Source organism: Oryzias latipes, chromosome 14, assembly GCF_002234675.1.
Source record: "Oryzias latipes chromosome 14, ASM223467v1".
Taxonomy (NCBI): Eukaryota; Metazoa; Chordata; class Actinopteri; order Beloniformes; family Adrianichthyidae; genus Oryzias; species Oryzias latipes.
The window spans coordinates 23,889,300-23,907,511 of NC_019872.2; the positions used below are offsets into that span (position 1 = coordinate 23,889,300).

Genomic DNA, 18,212 nt, shown 5'->3' on the forward strand with positions numbered 1-18,212 from the left:
ACAAGAACAAATCTTTATTTTACAATAATTGGTATAATAATAATATCTTACTGGTGGGTCAGCTCTTTAACCACAATGATCAATTACTCAGGAAGAATTTAACCTTAAATATAACCTTGCTGTTCCTCCAATAGAGTATACCATTGTTTTTGATGCTGTTACTAATGAAACCTGTGAACTGTTTAAAAATACTGTACCTCATGGAAATATCTCCTTCTTATCTCTAAGTGACACCACTGTTGGAAAATCTTGCTTCAACTTTGGAAAAACAACAAAGTTATACGTGCTCTGTTTCAGCAAAATGTCATTTCTGTTCCCTATGCTGTCTCCTATTGGAGAAAATTTATTCCTGACTTGCGCTGGTAAAATATTTGGACCCTGCATCAGAAATTATTAATCAATAACAAGATGAGAGATGTCTCATACAGATTCCTACATAGAATCTTTCCCACTAATCAATAAATGTTAAAGACAATTGACCCCAACTGTACTCTTTGTAAAGGACACCCAGAAACAATTAGTCACCTATTTTAGAATTGTAACATTACTAAAATGTTTAAGAAAGAAAGTACATGTTTTATAAATCACAAATTTGACTCAAAATTGCAGATGTATTTTGTGACTCCCAATTTCAGATGAGGTGGCGCAGTGGTTAACGCTCTTGCCTCACAGCAAGAAGATTCCTGCTTCAATTCCTGGCTGGGGGACCTGAAACAGAACACCAATGAGGGACCTTTCTGTGTTTGCGTGTTCTCTGCATGCATGTGACGGTTTTCAGCGGGGACTCCGGCTTCCTCCTACCGTCCAATAACATGCTTCATAGGTTAACTGGTTACTCTAATTTGTCCTTGGGTGTGAATGTGAGTGTGCAACAGACTGGCGACCTTTCCAGGATGTCCCCTGCCTTCACCCACAAGTGGCCGGGATAGGCTCCAGCAGCCCCGTGATCCCGAAAAGGAACAACAGTTTAGAAGAATGAATTATGAAATTTTAATATATCATATTTGGCCTACACAAAAAGAACACAAAATCACACATACAATTGGCAATCAATGTAATTATTATATGTGGTTTCATATTCACAAATTAAGTTTTCTTCATTACAACGTTTTCCCTGTAATAATTAAAGAATAAGAACCTTATTTACATACTATTTCTAATAGTTTAAAAAAAAGCCATATTTTATTTATGAGAACTGTATAGTAATTTGTTTTGCAATATTTATTTTGTAATACAACCCCTGGCACTCTCATTGTTAAGACTACTGTTTTTGTCATGCAAAATTTTTCTGTGTTTTGAACAATAAAGCATTACAAAAACATGGACCATACAGGGTAACACGTCATTCATCACTAAACAAGACTGTTTGACAATGGGTCTTCATGTATGTCAACTTAATTCAATTCAATTTTATTTGTATAACCCAAATTCACAACAACAGTCGTCTCGATGGGCTTCGTATCGGTAATTGAAAAAGTTAAACATAAAATCAAAAGGATAATGAATACATAGAGTTCAATAGGAAAATACTATATTGAACTAAGTAAACAGACTAAACTATACTGCCATCCCTGCCCTTAGACCCTCCTTCGCGGTAAGGAAAAACAAAAACGGATTCCGGAAAAAATGAAAAAAACCTCAGGGGTGTCCCCATGAAGGAGGGATCCTCCCCCAGGACGGATAGGCGATTTACCGTAACTCATAGATTAGAATTAACTCATCTAACTCTACAACTACATATTTAAAGTCCAGCAGACGAGCTTCATCCAGATGGAGTTTGGGGGGTTGGCCGGGGGCGCGAGTCGAGCCAAAGACAGGATCCACGGCCAGGTGTAGGAGCAGGAGCAGAGACGAGGTACACGGCCAGGTACAGAGCAGAGACGAGCCAGAGGCAGGATCCACAGCCAAGTGTAGGAGCAGTAGTAGAGGCGAGCCAGAGACAAGGTACACGGTCAGGTACAGGAGCTCGGATGAGCCAGCTGGAATCTGGAAGCACCCAGGAGGGGAGTGGGAAAAGAGGGACAGCACATGAATCGCACTGCACCAAACAGAGGCATGGAGAACTAAATGATGACTTGAAAAAAGACAACTTCTATATATTCCGTCAAAAATACTATGTTTATGTCCTAATAACAAAAACTACAGAGCTAGAGTACACAAATCTTGGTGAGGAGATAGCTTTATTGTCTGTATTAACATCATTTTTGTAGTAATACATTATTAGAACAGACAGTGTCTGGCCGCTTAAATCGCTCTGTGCCAGACCTCTGCGCCACGCCCATTACTCAGTCTGGTATTGTTGTTTGAATGCAAGTGCGGGTTTTGGTCATTTGCCAGCCAGCTCGTTACAAGCAAGAGAAAGTGGTAGACGTAGTGTGAGAATTCCTAAGTGGGCAAAGTATAAAAAAAGTTACAGACAGGAGTGGGATCATCCAGAGCTTTTTTCATTTCTGTAAATTCAGTAAACTACAGGTAATTGTGTCTCAGTGACTTCACATCAGGAGATGAATTAAAGGCAGATTTTAGATTGTTGCCTTTTTCTTAGACACATCACTTCGTAGAAGACAGAAAGTTATGCAGATAGTACATTTTTCATTTCAATATGAAGGTCAAATACTGTATACTTTCTTTTTGGGCAAACACCAGTGACCTTTCAGGCCATACTTTCCATTGCTTTGGAAGATGAAATGTTTCAAGAATTACACTGAACTCCTGCAAATCTATTGTTCAAATCATAAATATGTTGAATTTACATGCTGTGGAAATATGTTTCGTCTGATGAGAGTAACTCAAAGAAGTTATCTAGTAAGTTATTCAGAGCCTTGAAAGGTATCGTCTTAAGGTTTGCTTAAGGGCATGTCACACAGCCACTAAGTACATTTTGCGCATTTAATGATGCATATTGAAATTTGTGGCTTTCCACGCCCGTTCCACATACAGTATGTCTAACAAACTTTTGGTGCATGTACCACTGATGTATAACTTTTATATCTTTTATACAGCTCACATATCACTTTAAAATGATGTAGTTGACACAATTTTTCCACGTATAATCTCATATGACCAAATTTCATCTGTGCAATATCCCAAAATGTGCGTAGTAGCTGTGTGACTTGGCTTTAGATTATTGTGGTTACCTACACGTTCCAAGTCACTGTTCTCACGCATTGTATCTAGAATTTTTCCTTAAAGACCTGAGAGCTCTCCGTTTGCATGCTTACATACCCTCACATCCCCAACCTAACATTACTGATGCAACACAAAAAGGCAAGCAATAATTAAAGATATCCAGTCATACAAGATGTTCACAGATCTATTTTTCTCCAAGTGGATTAATCAGAATGGAGCGGAGCAGGGAGCTTGTGGCTCCACCCAGTGTGTTTTCTACGTCTCAAACAGTCTTTTTCAAATAGCCTTTCTCATTTGCTCCTGATTCACAACGATTTAAATAAAGAAATACTGATCAGTGGGATTTTAAGCTTAATATTCTTTGTATATGCCCTCCATCATCAGAAAAATGCCACAAGACTAAACTAAAACTAAACTTTTATGGGAGTGGGTCTTTGAAGTATAAACATGACTATCTATCTATCTATCTATCTATCTATCTATCTATCTATCTATCTATCTATCTATCTATCTATCTATCTATCTATCTATCTATCTATCTATCTATCTATCTATCTATCTATCTATCTATCTATCTATCTATCTATCTATCTATCTATCTATCTATCTATCTATCTATCTATCTATCTATCTATCTATCTATCTATCTATCTATCTATCTATCTATCTATCTATCTATCTATCTATCTATCTATCTATATACAGTCAGCACCATATATATTTGGACAGATAATTCACTTTATTTCAGACTCAGATGCGGTCCATAGAAAAAGATACAAATACAACATAAATAATAAAAATAAAAAAAAATTAAAAAGAGTATAATCGCTGTATCCAGTGTTTCCTCAGGGCAGAAGTGTAGCGGCATGAGCTTCTTTTGGGATCAGTCAGATACATGATAATTGAATTCTTAGATTTGTCCAGGCGTTCCATAAGGCTGTATGAAAGCTTATGCAGTAGTGCTTCACAGGTGGGGATGTGAGCGTCCACAAACAGCTGACTGGCTCTGTACCACCTGGGCACCTGTAGCAGAAGCCTAAAGGCATCGTCATAGGCCACTAAGAATTTACGGAATGTCCCACGTCCATAGTTCCACCAGAGAGGAGCAGTGTACAGAGGAGTGCAGTAGGCTCTGAACAGCGAATACTTCACTTGAAGAGAACACGTACTAAATTTTCTTATTAGCATATTTGCCTGGCATAGAATTTACAGGACTGTCTCTGAATGTCTCTATCATCCCTCCAATCATCAATAATGAAATGTCCAAGATATTTGATAGAGAGGATCCCTCCCTGTTGAACACCATTGCTTACATAAAAAGGCTCAGATAAAACATTGCCCCATTTGACAACCATCGTTTGATTAGCCTACCAGAAAGCCAGTAATCATATCAGATATTTCTTTACACTTCGATTAATTAGTTTCGGAAATAGCTTGTGGTGGTTCACCCTGTCAAAGGCCTTAGTGGCATCAATAAAACACAAAAATACAGGCGTATTCAGATGCAGGTATTTCCTGACTATTTCGTGTAATGCATAGATACACATATCAGTGCCAAGGCTTTTTTTTAAAACCAAATTGATTCTCACTTGTTGAAAGATGCACTTCGAGTCTAGTCAATAAAACATATTCCAAAATTAGAAGAATGTGTAGAGACACATGCCCATGGAAGCTCGGCGTCTCTGGGGGTGAATGGGGAGTGGGCTGGCCCGGACTCCGAGCTTCTGCGTGATGATTGGAGGGTCTGTCGAAAGACTGCATCTCCTTTTGACTGACAGCGATTCTGTACTATAAGGAATCACTGAAGTTGTTCGCGCTCAGTCCCATCGCGGATTTCTCAAGTTCAGTCGAAATAAAAACTGCTGCAACCTATTTATTTGACGATGGCTTGGCAAAATTACTTGATTTTCATCATAAATTTCACACAATTATACACCACATTCCTTGTTTCAGTTTTACAGAGTTTAATTTTTTCTTCATTCATTCCTTCATTCATTCCTTCATTCATTCATTCATTCATTCAGTTATATAACGTTAGCAGGCTAGGCTAGCGTCGTGGGTGAAACTGCACATGATTTTGAGTTTGTGTTCATGTTGTACACAAATGAAGAAATCTTCTCTGAGACTGATATGGTCTTTGATATTGTCCAGCAGAGGGCGATGGATGTTCTTTACTGTAAAGTACTGCGATGACAGGGTTGTACTGCATTTGTCAAGGAGAAGAGGTCAGGGGGGGGGGGTTTCCAAGCCATTTATGCCAAAACAGCAGATCTCACATCAGACCCACGAGATGAGCCCATGAGAAAGCGCTGTCTGACACAATTGCAGGATCCCCAAGTGCGATACAGAAATCTGTACATGGCCATCCTTGACACCATCTTGGAGCAGATTCCTGGACGTTTGGTTGAATAAACTTTTACATTTATGTTTGTTGAGTAATGTTTGCTCACAAGTTTATTTGCAAAGCATTAGATATGTTTGTGTGGCTGATATGTGTGTGTACATACACTGTGTACTGGAGTGTGTAGTATTGTGAGTGAATGTATGGTGAATATGTAACCTATAATTATTTTAGGGCCAGAATAACTACTGTAATTTTCCCTTAATGAAGCTCGTCCACCAATAGCTGTGTTTGCTGATGGTCCTCAAACGCACATTTTTTCAGACAAAATGTTTAGACCAGCACGAGGGATGCTCGATTACCTGCTGCAACCGCTCTCCTGTCTGCCCACCGGCCAGCGGCAGCAGGAGGGAATCGAGCATCCCTCCACTGCCTACTCTGGTTCATCATTCTTTTATTGTCCTTTTTTTTGTCTTTTGGACATGGACTTATTTTTACACCTAATAAGAGGGATGTCTGCTGCTCTTTTTTCCCACCACTTCCAGATCTGGTGCATTGTTTTTACGATCAGCTGTTCTCGCCAGACAAACTCTGGCAGGACATCACTGTTATAATCTGTATTTTATTGTATTTAGTCAACAAAGATATGATATCAAGATGATTTCCCTGTCACTGGATCAATTGTTAGTCAATCAGTTGAATCAACGTTTCGGGACGTGATATATTTGCCTGTAACCCCATGACACATTTCTGACAGTTTACTAACGAGGGAAATTTTGTATTCATGACAAGCAAGAGTCGTATTCAAAACAGACATGTTAAACGTAAAACTAAATGTTGTATTCATATTTCTGCAAAGTCTTTAAGAATAAGTTTCCTTTTGACAGATTCCTTACCCCATAGTTTTCCTCTCCACAGTTGCCTTTTGCCTGCCTGGTATGTGAAATAGACCAAAATCCTTCCACGTTATTTGTTGGTCACTTACATTGGCCACAGTCTTGATATTCTGGCTGTGAAAGATTTGATTTGGGTATAAAGTTCATTTGATTTAGGTTTGTAGGATGTCTTTACTCTTTGTTTAGTAAAACAACCTTGATTGTGAACCATTGCATTATAAAAAATACTAAATTGAATTGGTTGAATTAAATTGCTGGTTTTCTTGTTGGATCTTTGACTGTTTGATCTTCTGTCTTTGTGTTATCTTGAACTGCTTCTTTCTGTCATCCATCCATCTTTCCCTCTTTCTCGGTTCTGCTCCATCATTCACAACACACTCAGGTAGGATCAGTGGAGCTTGGTACTTTTAAAATTAGTTTATGGGTGACCTTTTGCATTTAAAATCTAATTTCTATCCTACACTAATTGTTTGAAGCTGAAATTCTTTTTTAGAATAAGATGTGTTTTTTTCTTCCATATTAGAAAACAAACCTTCAGAATTTAATTTTAATTGCATTATTTAGCTATGGTAATGTGCTTTTTAAATAAACCCCCCCACTCCTGTTCATTATATGAAAAAAGTCAGTGGCTGTGTATCAATTTATGCTATTTTTTATTTTCTTTTTCAGATGTGGAAACTTCATACATCATTTAAAGTGTGTTTTACGAGTACCCAAACCCCTGGCTAACCAGGGTTGAGAGTAAGGCGAACTAAATCAATAACCAAAAAGAGCAAATGTAAAAGTTTTCTAGTAGATTTAAAGAGTTTACTCTTTCATAACATAAGTCTGTTACCTACCCAGAAAAGTACTAAAAAATAAAACTGCCCTTTATTTTTTAAAGACGATAAACTGTTAGATTTAAGCAATGCCTCTTTTTTGTGTGGTTAGTATTCAATGAATGACTTGCATTTTGTGGAAAGTGCCCAAAACACAAGAGACCAATTCAATTAAAAGTTGAAAGTGGGAAAACCTAAGTCTGAAGATTTCTGGAGTGAATGTCAGGAGTCGTCAATTATAATTTCAGTACTTATTCAAAGTATGTGGCCCTTCTTACAGTTAAAAACAATGACGACAGAACTAAATTAGTTCTTTATTGCCAAAGAATTTTGTACATAATTTATGATTAATTTTCAGACACTGCACACATCAACAGCTCGCAAACAAAGTTTATTTCTTTAAACCGCCAACACTGACTTTAAAGTGGCAGCTCAGATGGTACATGAGAACAGGTCTGATGGTCTGATCTCTTAGACCATAAATTAGGGAGGTCATACATCTGGGAAATATTATGAAAAATATATAGAAAATACCCTGAATCCATAAAAATGCCATCCTGGTTAAAAGTTTAGACAGGGCAACGATGACAGGGTTGTTGATGGTGGAAGACAGACTGAGTCCCAGCTGAACCAGATGCAGTAGCAGAGTGTGCTGAGCTTTACGAGCTAAAGCTTTGTCTGTGGAGGCCGACCTGGCAGCTACTATAACCCCCACGTAGGAGGAAGTGACGGCCACACCTGCAGATACAAACACCACACAAGTGTACGCTCTGTCGTAGTCTGCTGTCAAAGGTGCGAGCATAACAGAGACATTAGCACAGACATCAGTCGGCTTGATCTTTTCAAAAGGAAACTTCAAAAACATCAGAACTCGAGTCAGATTGTTGAGTGAACTGACGGCCCAGACTGCAATAACTGCAGCTGCCGTGTTTCTGATCGTGATGATGGAAGCGTGCCTCAGTGGGTAACACACAGCCACGTACCGCTCCAAAGGCATCAACACCAGAGTGAGAGGAGAAATCCCAGTGGTGAGATTAACAATCATGTTGAGTGCAATACATAGAGAATATGCAAGTTGAACTCTGCAAGCAGAGAACAAAAGATGAAGCTGACTCTGTGCCAGCTGAAGAGTGTCTGCAAGAAGGAGGTTAAAGAGGAGAACAAAGCGGCAGGTTTCCCGAAACACCGGTTTACTCCTTAAAGTGAACAACATGATGCCATTTATGACAAGAAAAACACAGGCAGGAACGGTAGAGAGAGTGGAAAGTATAATTACCCTCATTAATCCTTCATCGAGCAAGGAGCTAGTCACATTCATGGCAGAACTGCTTGACATGGTGAATAATATTGAAATTCAAATGACTTTTACAGCAGTTGGTTATTGGTCACACACACACAAAAAAAACAGTTGTGTCTTAATAAAAAACTAACCGGTGCACACTCCACCTGAACAGGACGTTTCCATGAGGGCAGAGCTGCTCTGCAGAGTTCTCTGAGAGTTGCACTTTATATTTGAGCTCTCTGTTCCACACCAAGGTCATGTGACTGCAGGATGAAAAGTGATGTAATTCTCTGATTCTCAGAGTACAGAGTACAACTTCAACATTCTTTGCAAATTATTTGGGTTAAATAAATTAATTAGATTACATTTCTTTCAGTCATCCCCAAACAAATTTCTTTGCTCATTAAAAGTCATCTCCTAGGCAGGAGTTCTATTTGGAACATGTTTAAGAGGATATGGCCCTAATTAGTATTAAATGTTAGTTTGCTTTTCTTGTGAAGGGAATACAAATCTTGATTACTTTACATTTAAAAAAAAAAAATTCCAGCTTACAAAGTTACATTCATATTATTCAGCATAGAATCCACGTTTTGAGTTTCTTTTAAAGACCTGTTTTTTTCTGTTCAATCCTGGAATGGTTGAAATTGTCTTCAATAGAATGTTCCAGCCAACCGCTGTGAGTTGAGAACAGCCTGGCATTTCTGATGAACTCTAAATTAGAATAGAAATGTTGTTTTGTTTTGTAATGTGCCTTTGAAAAGGAGCAGAGGACAGAGGATTAGCACAGAGAGAAAATAGCTGCGGGTGTGCAGCTGTGCATTCAGGTGTGAAGCTGTGCGTCCAGGTGTGCAGCTGTGCATTCCGATGTGCAGCTGTGCAGCAGTGCAGCTGTGCAACAGTGCAGCAGTGCAGCTGTGCATTCAGATGTGCAGCTGTGCATTCAGATGTGCAGCTGTGTGTCCAGGTGTGCAACTGTGCGTTCATTATAAATGTAGTGATATATATATATATATATATATATATATATATATATATATATATATATATATATATATATATATATATATATATATATATATATATATATATATATATATATATAGTCCTGTGGGACTTCCAGATCCAGACTGATAGGATGGTAATGGCGAACCAACCAAACATTGTAGTGGTGGATAAAGAACAGAGGAAAGCCGTTGTGGTGGATGTGGCAGTGCCAAGCGATGGGAACATCAGGAAGAAGGAACATGAGAAACTGGAGAAATACCAAGGACTCAGAGAAGAACTGGAGAAAGCATGGAAAGTGAAGGTGACAGTGGTGCCTGTGGTAAGTGGAGCACTCGGGGCAGTAACCCCCAAGCTGGAGGAGTGGCTACAACAGATACCTGGAAAGACCTCAGACCTCTAAGTCCAGAAAAGTGCAGTGCTAGGAACAGCTAAGATACTGCAGGACCCTCAAGCTCCCAGGCCTCTGGTAGAGGACCCGAGCTTGGAGGAGAAACCACCCGCGGAGGGTGAGAGGGGCGTTTTTATATATATTAGATTAGATTAGATTAGATTAGATTAGATTAGATTAGATTAGATTAGATTAGATTCAACTTTATTGTCACTGCACATGTAGGTACAAGGCAACGAAATGCAGTTAGCATCTAACCAGAAGTGCAATAAGCAGTAAGTACAGAATAAAGGTCTATAGTATGTACAATAACTATACAGGTAAGTATTATGGACATAATTTACAGATATTAATACTTTAAGCACGATATACAGATAGGTGTACTATGACCATACTATTCAGATGGGCTATGTAAGAGTGTATGAACACTATAGGCAGAACTATGAACATAATTTACAGTATTGCAATGGACAGTAAAGTGCATAGAAAATATTACAATGTGCAGATGGATTATACAGTGTTCCCGGATGAACAGACAGTAGTGCAAGTAATAACAAGTTACTGTTTTTGCTTGTTGTGAATAAATAAATAATTCAGAGTGTTGAAGAGGGGGGAGGAGTCTATGGTGGTGTGGGGGGGTGTTTTAGGGGTGTCAGAGGGAAGAGTTCAGCAAGGAGACAGCTTTAGGGAAAAAGCTGTTCCTGAATCTTGTGGCCCTTGTCCGGAGGCTCCTGAAACGCCTCCCGGAGGGGAGGAGGTTAAACAGTCCGTGGTCAGGGTGAGAGGAGTCCTTGAGAATGCTTCGAGCTCGACGTAGACAGCGTTTCCTCTGGATGTCCTCAAGAGGAGGAAGTGGTGTCCCTGTGATGCGCTGCGCAGTTTTCACCACCCTCTGCAGTGCCTTGCGGTCAGCCACTGAGCAGTTCCCATACCAGACTGAGATGCAACTCGTTAGGATGCTCTCGATCGCACACCGGTAGAAGTTCACCAGGATGGATGAAGACAGCTGGTTCTTCTTCAGTGTCCTGAGGAAGAAAAGGCGCTGGTGAGCCTTCTTGACCAGGCTGGAGGTGTTTGTGGCCCAGGACAGTTCCTCCGAGATGGTGGTTCCCAGGAACTTGAAGCTGGAAACACGTTCAACAACCATCCCGTTAATGTGGATGGGGTCATGAGTGCTTCCATTCTTCTTCCTGAAGTCCACAATGAGCTCCTTGGTATTGTTGGTGTTAAGGAGCAGGTTATTGTCAGCGCACCATGTGGCCAGGTGCTGTACCTCTTCCCTGTAGGTAGTCTCATCGTTGTCACTGATGAGGCCAATCACCGTGTTGTCATCTGCAAACTTAATGATGGAGTTGGATCCATGCACGGGCTTGCAGTCGTGGGTGTAAAGGGAGTAGAGGAATGGGCTCAGCACACAGCCCTGTGGTACGCCAGTATTAAGTGTGATGGTGGTGGAGTGGGTGTGACCTGACCGAACATGCTGAGGCCTGTTGGTCAGAAAGTCCATAATCCAGTTGCAGAGGGAGGTGTTGATTTCCAGGTCTCCAAGTTTTGTGGTCAGCTTGGAGGGAATGACGGTGTTAAATGCTGAGCTGAAGTCAACAAACAACATCCTAACAGATGTGTTGTTATTGTCCAGGTGTGTGAGTGCAGAGTGCAGCACCGTGCATACTGCATCCTCTGTGCTCCTATTTCCGCGGTAGGCAAATTGGTGTGGGTCCAGTGTGGGTGGGAGGCAGTCTTTGAGGTGTGCTAGGACCAGTCGCTCGAAGCACTTCATAATGATGGGTGTGAGTGCCACGGGGCAATAGTCATTCAGGCACGTTGGGGAGGAGTGTTTCGGTACTGGCACAATAGATGTGGACTTAAAACATGTTGGCACAGTTGCCTGGGAGAGGGACAGGTTGAAAATGTCTGTGAAGACCCCTGCAAGCTGCTCTGCACATGCCCTAAGCACACGTCCAGGAATGCCATCCGGGCCAGCAGCCTGGCGTGCGTTGATCCGGCTCAGTGCAGTTTGGACATCTGAGGGGGTGAGTTTAAGGGGTTGGTGGTCTGCTGAGGGTGAGATTTTGGTGGCCGTCTCCTTGCTGTCGCTATTGAAGCGAGCATAAAAGTCATTTAGCTTGTTAAGGAAGGAGACGTCCGTGACTGTTGGTGTGGAGTTGCTTGACTTGTAGTCACTGATGATCTGGATGCCCTGCCACATGCGTCGGGGGTCAGAGTTGGAAAAATGTTCCTCTACCTTCAGCTTGTAGCAGTACTTGGCCTTTTTGATGCCCCTTTTCAGGTTAGCCCTGGATTTACTGTAGGTCTGAGCGTCATCTGACCTGAAGGCAGCGTTGCGGTCTTTCAGCAGGAGTCAAACCTCCTTGTTCATCCATGGCTTCTGATTAGGGCATGTTGTTATCTGTTTTTCTGTTGTTACACTGTCAATGGTGGAGTTGATGTGATCCAGTACAGAGGAGGTGTAGATATGAATGTCAATGTGAGAGCCACAGGCAGCCTGTGAAGCAAACATGCTCCAGTCAGTGTGTTGAAACCTGTCTTGAAGTAAAGTGTCTGCTCCAGTTGGCCACACTTTGATGGTGTCACGGGGAGCGGATGGAGTACCCAGGTGCAGAGAAGGAGAGGAGGCAGGAGGTTGCAGGGGAACGGGGGCTTTAATAAACAAAACTAAAAACACAAAACCAAAACCACTGCATACGGCAGGCTAGAAACTTGAAACACTAAACACTCGAAACAGGGAGAGCAGACTTACATACTATGGACCAGCACAGGAGGAAGGGAAAGACAGGACTTAAATACAAACAAGGCAACAAGACACAGGTGGAAACACTCAGGACTGATGGGGCAAGGTAAAACTCGAAACAACAACCAAACAGGAAATACTACAAAATAAAACAGGAAATCCAAGAACAAAACACAAAGGAACTGAAACCTTAACAGATGGTCTTCACTGATGGCTTCACACGGTTGATGAGGGGTGAATACTTAGGGGTGAGAAACAAAGAAAGGTGATCAGACTGTCCGAGGTGGGGGAGGGGGCTCGCGATGTAAGCTCCATTGATATTTGTATAAACATGGTCCAGAGTTTTGTCTCCTCTGGTGTGGCAGGAAACATGCTGGTGAAATTTGGGGAGTGCTGTTTTTAATTTGCAGTGATTAAAATCACCCGCGACAATAAAAGCAGCCTCTGGGTGAGCAGTCTGTTGTTTACTAATGGCTGCATGAAGTTCGTTCAAAGCAAGCTTGGCATTAGCATCCGGTGCAATATAGACTGCGGTTATTATGGTGGAAGTGAACTCCCGTGGCAGATAAAAAGGTCTACATTTAACCATGAGAAACTCTAGGTTAGCTGAGCAGTGTCTTCCAACAATGACAGTGTTCGTACACCAAGCTTTGTTGACATAAATGCACAATCCACCACCTCTTGTCTTGCCGGAGTCATCTGCCGTTGTATATATAATATAATATATAGATATTAAAGTATTCATTTGAATGAAATGTTTTATTTTGTGCAGTGTTGAGATACCTAAGTTGTTGTGTTGTGTATTTTGTGCTTTTGTTTAGTTTTGAGAGAACTGTTAAACGTTATTGTCTGTGGTTATCCTGTGCTTTGACTGTGTTTTAACAAACCTGTTGTGGTTCTGTGTTAGAATTGTGTTTTTGTTTAATTTGTGATGAGTAAAAAGGCTAAGTGAAGAAATAATTGCAGAACAGATGAGAACTATGAAAAAGACCTACGGTGTTTGCAGTCAAGTTAAAGCAGGAGTGATTGTGGAGTTATAAGACTTATCATGTAAAGCTTCTAGTTTTTCCTGTAAAAAACTATCTATTAGTCGGATGGAAAATGGTCTGAGATTTACAAGCTGTTCAAGCGTGGAGAATATGTTGGAATGAAAGCGCACAGACGGGGAGTTTCCAATTCAAGCCAAAGATTTATTACCCTAACAATATTTCTAATACAGATATCCAGGCTCAATCAATTGAATGCCTGTGATTATAACAGGGCTCACAGCAGGAACACAAAGAAAGAGCCCTGCCCGGGGATTTATACAATGTATTGATGAATATGTAAATGGAGAAAGGAGGGTGAAGGATCTGCCTGGTCAGTGGTCTCCCATTTCACGGCTCCCAAGGACGTTAGCTGGCACGTGACCATCTGCACAGAAACAATCCACAACACAACCTGCAAACAGCCCCCACCCCCACACCATGAGTGCCTGACACCCACCTCCGCAACCTGCCCTCCCATGTGTCTGCTCCTCTCAACTTCAGTCTCACATATATGACATGCATGATCAGCTGACAATGATTCTGAACCAATTCTATGGCTTTTAAATTCTTCACTGTTAATCGGGCGGTTGTTCAAAGAGCACCATGTGTTCCAAGTCCACATACCTTGTTGAATCATTCAAGGCAGGATGCTACCTAATTTTCTAAAACAACACTTTCTTTTCTATGCTACGGAAGAAACTTGAAGAAAAAAAAATGTTTGAAGTAAAAAAAAAAAAAAAAACTCCTATTCCTATACATCCAATCAGTCAATTTGGGTTTGCTTTTACTTATGAAGAGAAAAAGTATCCTTTCACCAGGTTACTGCAGAGCTACTGTGAGAGTCCAACCATTTATTATAAAGTCATGTCAAGTTATCTGTCTAAGTTTGAAGCCTCTGGTGGAAGCAAAATATTGCTGAGTGTTGATTAAAAAAAGACACTTAACTTTGTTAAAATCTTTGACAGAAAATGCATAAAGTCAAAGCAAAAATAAACTTCAGTTGTGGCAAAAAAAAAGTAAAGTCCTTATGAAATGATCTTTTTACTAAAGAAAAGACAAATATTTTGGATGTAAGGAAAGCTGCAGTTTTAGAAGCTGAACTAACTATTGTAGAGCATAGATACCTGTCAGAAAAAAGAGATCCTGTTAGTTTCTACCCAGTTTTTTCATATATAAAAAAAGTTTCAATGTGACGGTGTGGCACCGTCAGACGATGAGGGGGGGCCACACCGTGTTTTATTGTTTGTGCATTTTATGTTTTAAAATTACTACCTGTGCTGCCACCTGGACAATAATTGAGAGCAACGCCCAACAGGCGTGGCTTAGCGTTCAAAGGGGAGCACCACAGGTAGTGAAATGAGGAGTGAGACTGAGGTGTTAGGTGCTGTGTGGCCCTGCGTAGAGCTATTGTGTCCTGAATAAAGACAGAACCTCCTCACCTTGGCTCCTCTGCATCCTTTCCCGGCGGGACCCCGCCACATATGGTGTCAGAAGTGGGATCGCAGAGGGGGTGAGAAAGACCTGCAGGCACAGCTCCTCCGTCGGGAAGTCCATCCTTTATGGAAGAGAACTATGTTAGAACTGTCAGCAGCCTAATTCCTTGTGATCCTTTCAATGCATGGCTGGGGAAGGTGGATGTTGCTGATGTTCTCACTGTTCTCCCTCTCCATCCCTCCCAGTGGCATCTTCTGGTAGGTGATGCTCAGGGCAAGGTGTTATTTATCAGTTTAAATTTCGGCTGTCGTAATAGTCATGTTTTCAACTACATTTGTCGGTAGCCCTGTGCTGGACTTTGTGTATTTGTGAGGAAACTGTTTTTTTCTAAATAGGAAAGGTTAGGTTCGTACCCACAGCTTCCTGCACACAGAAACAAGTTAATAATGACTCAGAGACAGGTACTTATCTTTTTGTGGAAGTTTTACTTCGTATAAACAGCACAGACATTTTGTACGAAGGGGACAGACAGATGAACATGATGCATTCAAAGTCTGAACACCGGCTGTAGAAACTAGATGACTGACGCTCTCTAGCTTCAGATCCAAGAGTTCTTTATTTTCAGTATCCAGACATCCCTTTTGCCAATTAATATTTAAGTTAGATGTGCTCTTGTTGTCCAGTTGTCAGCAGTTCAGTTTCTGGCGGATGATGTAAAACCCTCGACAAAGTTGGATGGCTTCCAAGTTCCAGAGTCTCTGCTCGTCCTGCAGCTTCCCTGCAGATCGTTGCCCCTGCACTCCTGGAGCTGCAACGACGACTGCACTCCACGTACCTACTCTGCACTGAAAGTGATGGGGCGGTAAACCTCCTCTGAGTTTCAATGAGATTTCTTACTTGAATCAACCAATATGTTAGCATCATAATGGAATACAAATTCTTGGATTATAGATGTTTGAAAACTACATTGCCAGGTGTAAGTCTCAAATTTAGGATGTTCTTCAGCTGTATTACAGTATGCAATGGAGCTCGAAATTGGAAGTTACTTAAGCTCGCATTATAGTATGCCAGATAGAAGCATCAAAATTATAGCGTTAAGCTTGTTCATAGTACTCAGATGGAAGCCTCTAAATTATGGTTGTTACTTAAGTTTGTATCATATTATGCCAATTGGATGTTAAGTTTGTGTCGTCTTACAGGTTGGTATTTGGCAGTTCAATTTTTAGTTCCCTACAGCGTTCTAGCGGACATGGCTCCACTTTCAATTTGCTTGGCTCCTTTTCTCTTCAATCTAGATAGTATGTTCCCTTCGTGGCGCTGTTCTCGAAAGGGGGTGGCCCAACGGTTAATGGTGCCGGGTCACACATAGCAGTCATACTTGTAAATCTGGATATGGAACGCCTCAGAAACACACTTCATCTGACTTACATACTGATTATACATCTGCATTGTCTTCAACCTTGATGATCTTTGGTGTTAGGGGTAGTTGTTACCCTAAAGTTTTATGGAAATTTTGTTTCATGGAATTGTACGGAGCCTTATTCCAAACTAAAGGAATGCGAAATAAAAGAATGGGAATGCCAAGCTAAAGAATATGAATGCCAAATTAGAAGATGTAAATGCCTAACTAAAAGAATGTGAAAATAAATATATTTTACTGCATGAGTCGTCTGACTGAAATGTGTGTATTGTAGCTGTTTTACTGTTTTTTGCTGCGTTATTTTGTCCTATGTTGAATTCTTTTTTCACCATGAGTGAGAAGGAAGTAGAGGATGATGAGTTTATTTAGCACCCCAAGTGCAAATTGATGTTACGTGAATTGAAGTTAAAGTCAGAGTCCTGATAGCTGAACATGTGACATGTATTGCAATTTCACACTTTATCTTTCACTTTAATGTTCTAAAAATGAGATATATCTGTAGGGTCAAACTTAGACATATGAGAGTTCAAGAAGTACAATAAATTAAGATGGAAAAACATTTAATTGAATTGAAGTCATTTGACATTTAATTATATAAATATGTAAATTTGAGTTATATGAACAATAATTGAGTTGGATAGACGTAAGAAATTAGGTTGAATAAATTTAATTCAATTAATTCATTTTAGCTGGATAAGTTATATATATATATATATATATATATATATATATATATATATATATATGCGTCACAATGAAAATGGAAATGAGATAGAAATTCGTGCGTTTACTTTGTTATTTTTCTCCAAGCAGAATCTCATTCTTTTGATGATGCAGTCGTATTACCTTTTTGATGGGCATATAATCTTCATACGCCATCATTTAAATCTCAGACTCTGTCACACTGAAATATAGCGCTCTCTTTTGTTCTACACGCGTTTCCATGGTGACTCAAGATATCGGCGATCCATTGAAAATATCTTTATGTACTTGCCGTGCACGTGCACTAACCCAGGGTTACCAATTAATTACACTAACTCATATCCGGTCTTTTGGAACCGACATACCCAGAGTAAGCAAGTTCAGGCAGATTTCAGCCAGAGTTCAGGATTAAAGTCAGGCTAGTTTAAGCATGGTTTCTGGAATACCCCCCTGCACTTTTGTACTATTCGGGGGGAAACAAAAAGGGTGACAGACCAGACCAGAACAGAGCAGATGAACCTGACACTGACAATTTGAAAACCAGTCACTTAAATGTACTGATGGTAATTCACTAAATGAAGGCAGCTGTAGATGATCAACATGAACCTGGAGTAACTGATAGGGGAACAACTCAAAGCATTACCAAAAACAAGAACACTCTGAAAAACCAAACCGAAGTACAGAATCATGACATGAATGCGTTTTTAACAAGTACGAAATTATTCATACAGCAAAATATCTCATTCAGTCCAATTGAGTGTGCTGGGGTGGGGTTTAGACTTGGATTACTTATTAATTTGTCAGATATGATAACAACTTATACAGTTATGATAAATGATGTACTCACATTTTTAAAAAACACACTAAACTCTCTCAAAAGTTCTCCACTTTCTGAATGTTTTACATTGTCTTACACAATACGGTGGTCGTTTTTTTTTCTTTATGGGAAAAAAAATTAAATAGTGGCCATTTTCTTAACTCTGCCTAAATTCACTGCTTTTTTTAAATTTTTTTTTA

At 40.2% G+C, this 18,212-nt stretch overlaps 1 protein-coding gene across 1 annotated transcript; it reads right to left on the reverse strand.

Annotated features, from left to right (window-relative positions):
• Positions 1-7,575: 7,575 nt before the first annotated feature.
• Positions 7,576-8,520, reverse strand: LOC105357980 (olfactory receptor 4K2-like). The gene has a single exon (XM_023962798.1). The coding sequence runs from the start codon at positions 8,518-8,520 to the stop codon at positions 7,576-7,578; it is 945 nt and encodes a 314-aa protein (XP_023818566.1).
• Between the last annotated feature and the right edge of the window lie 9,692 nt (positions 8,521-18,212).

What these genes read in the sequence shown, in the direction of transcription:
- LOC105357980 (XM_023962798.1), bottom strand. Translation starts at nt 8,520, where the DNA reads ATGTCAAGCAGTTCTGCCATGAATGTGACTAGCTCCTTGCTCGATGAA.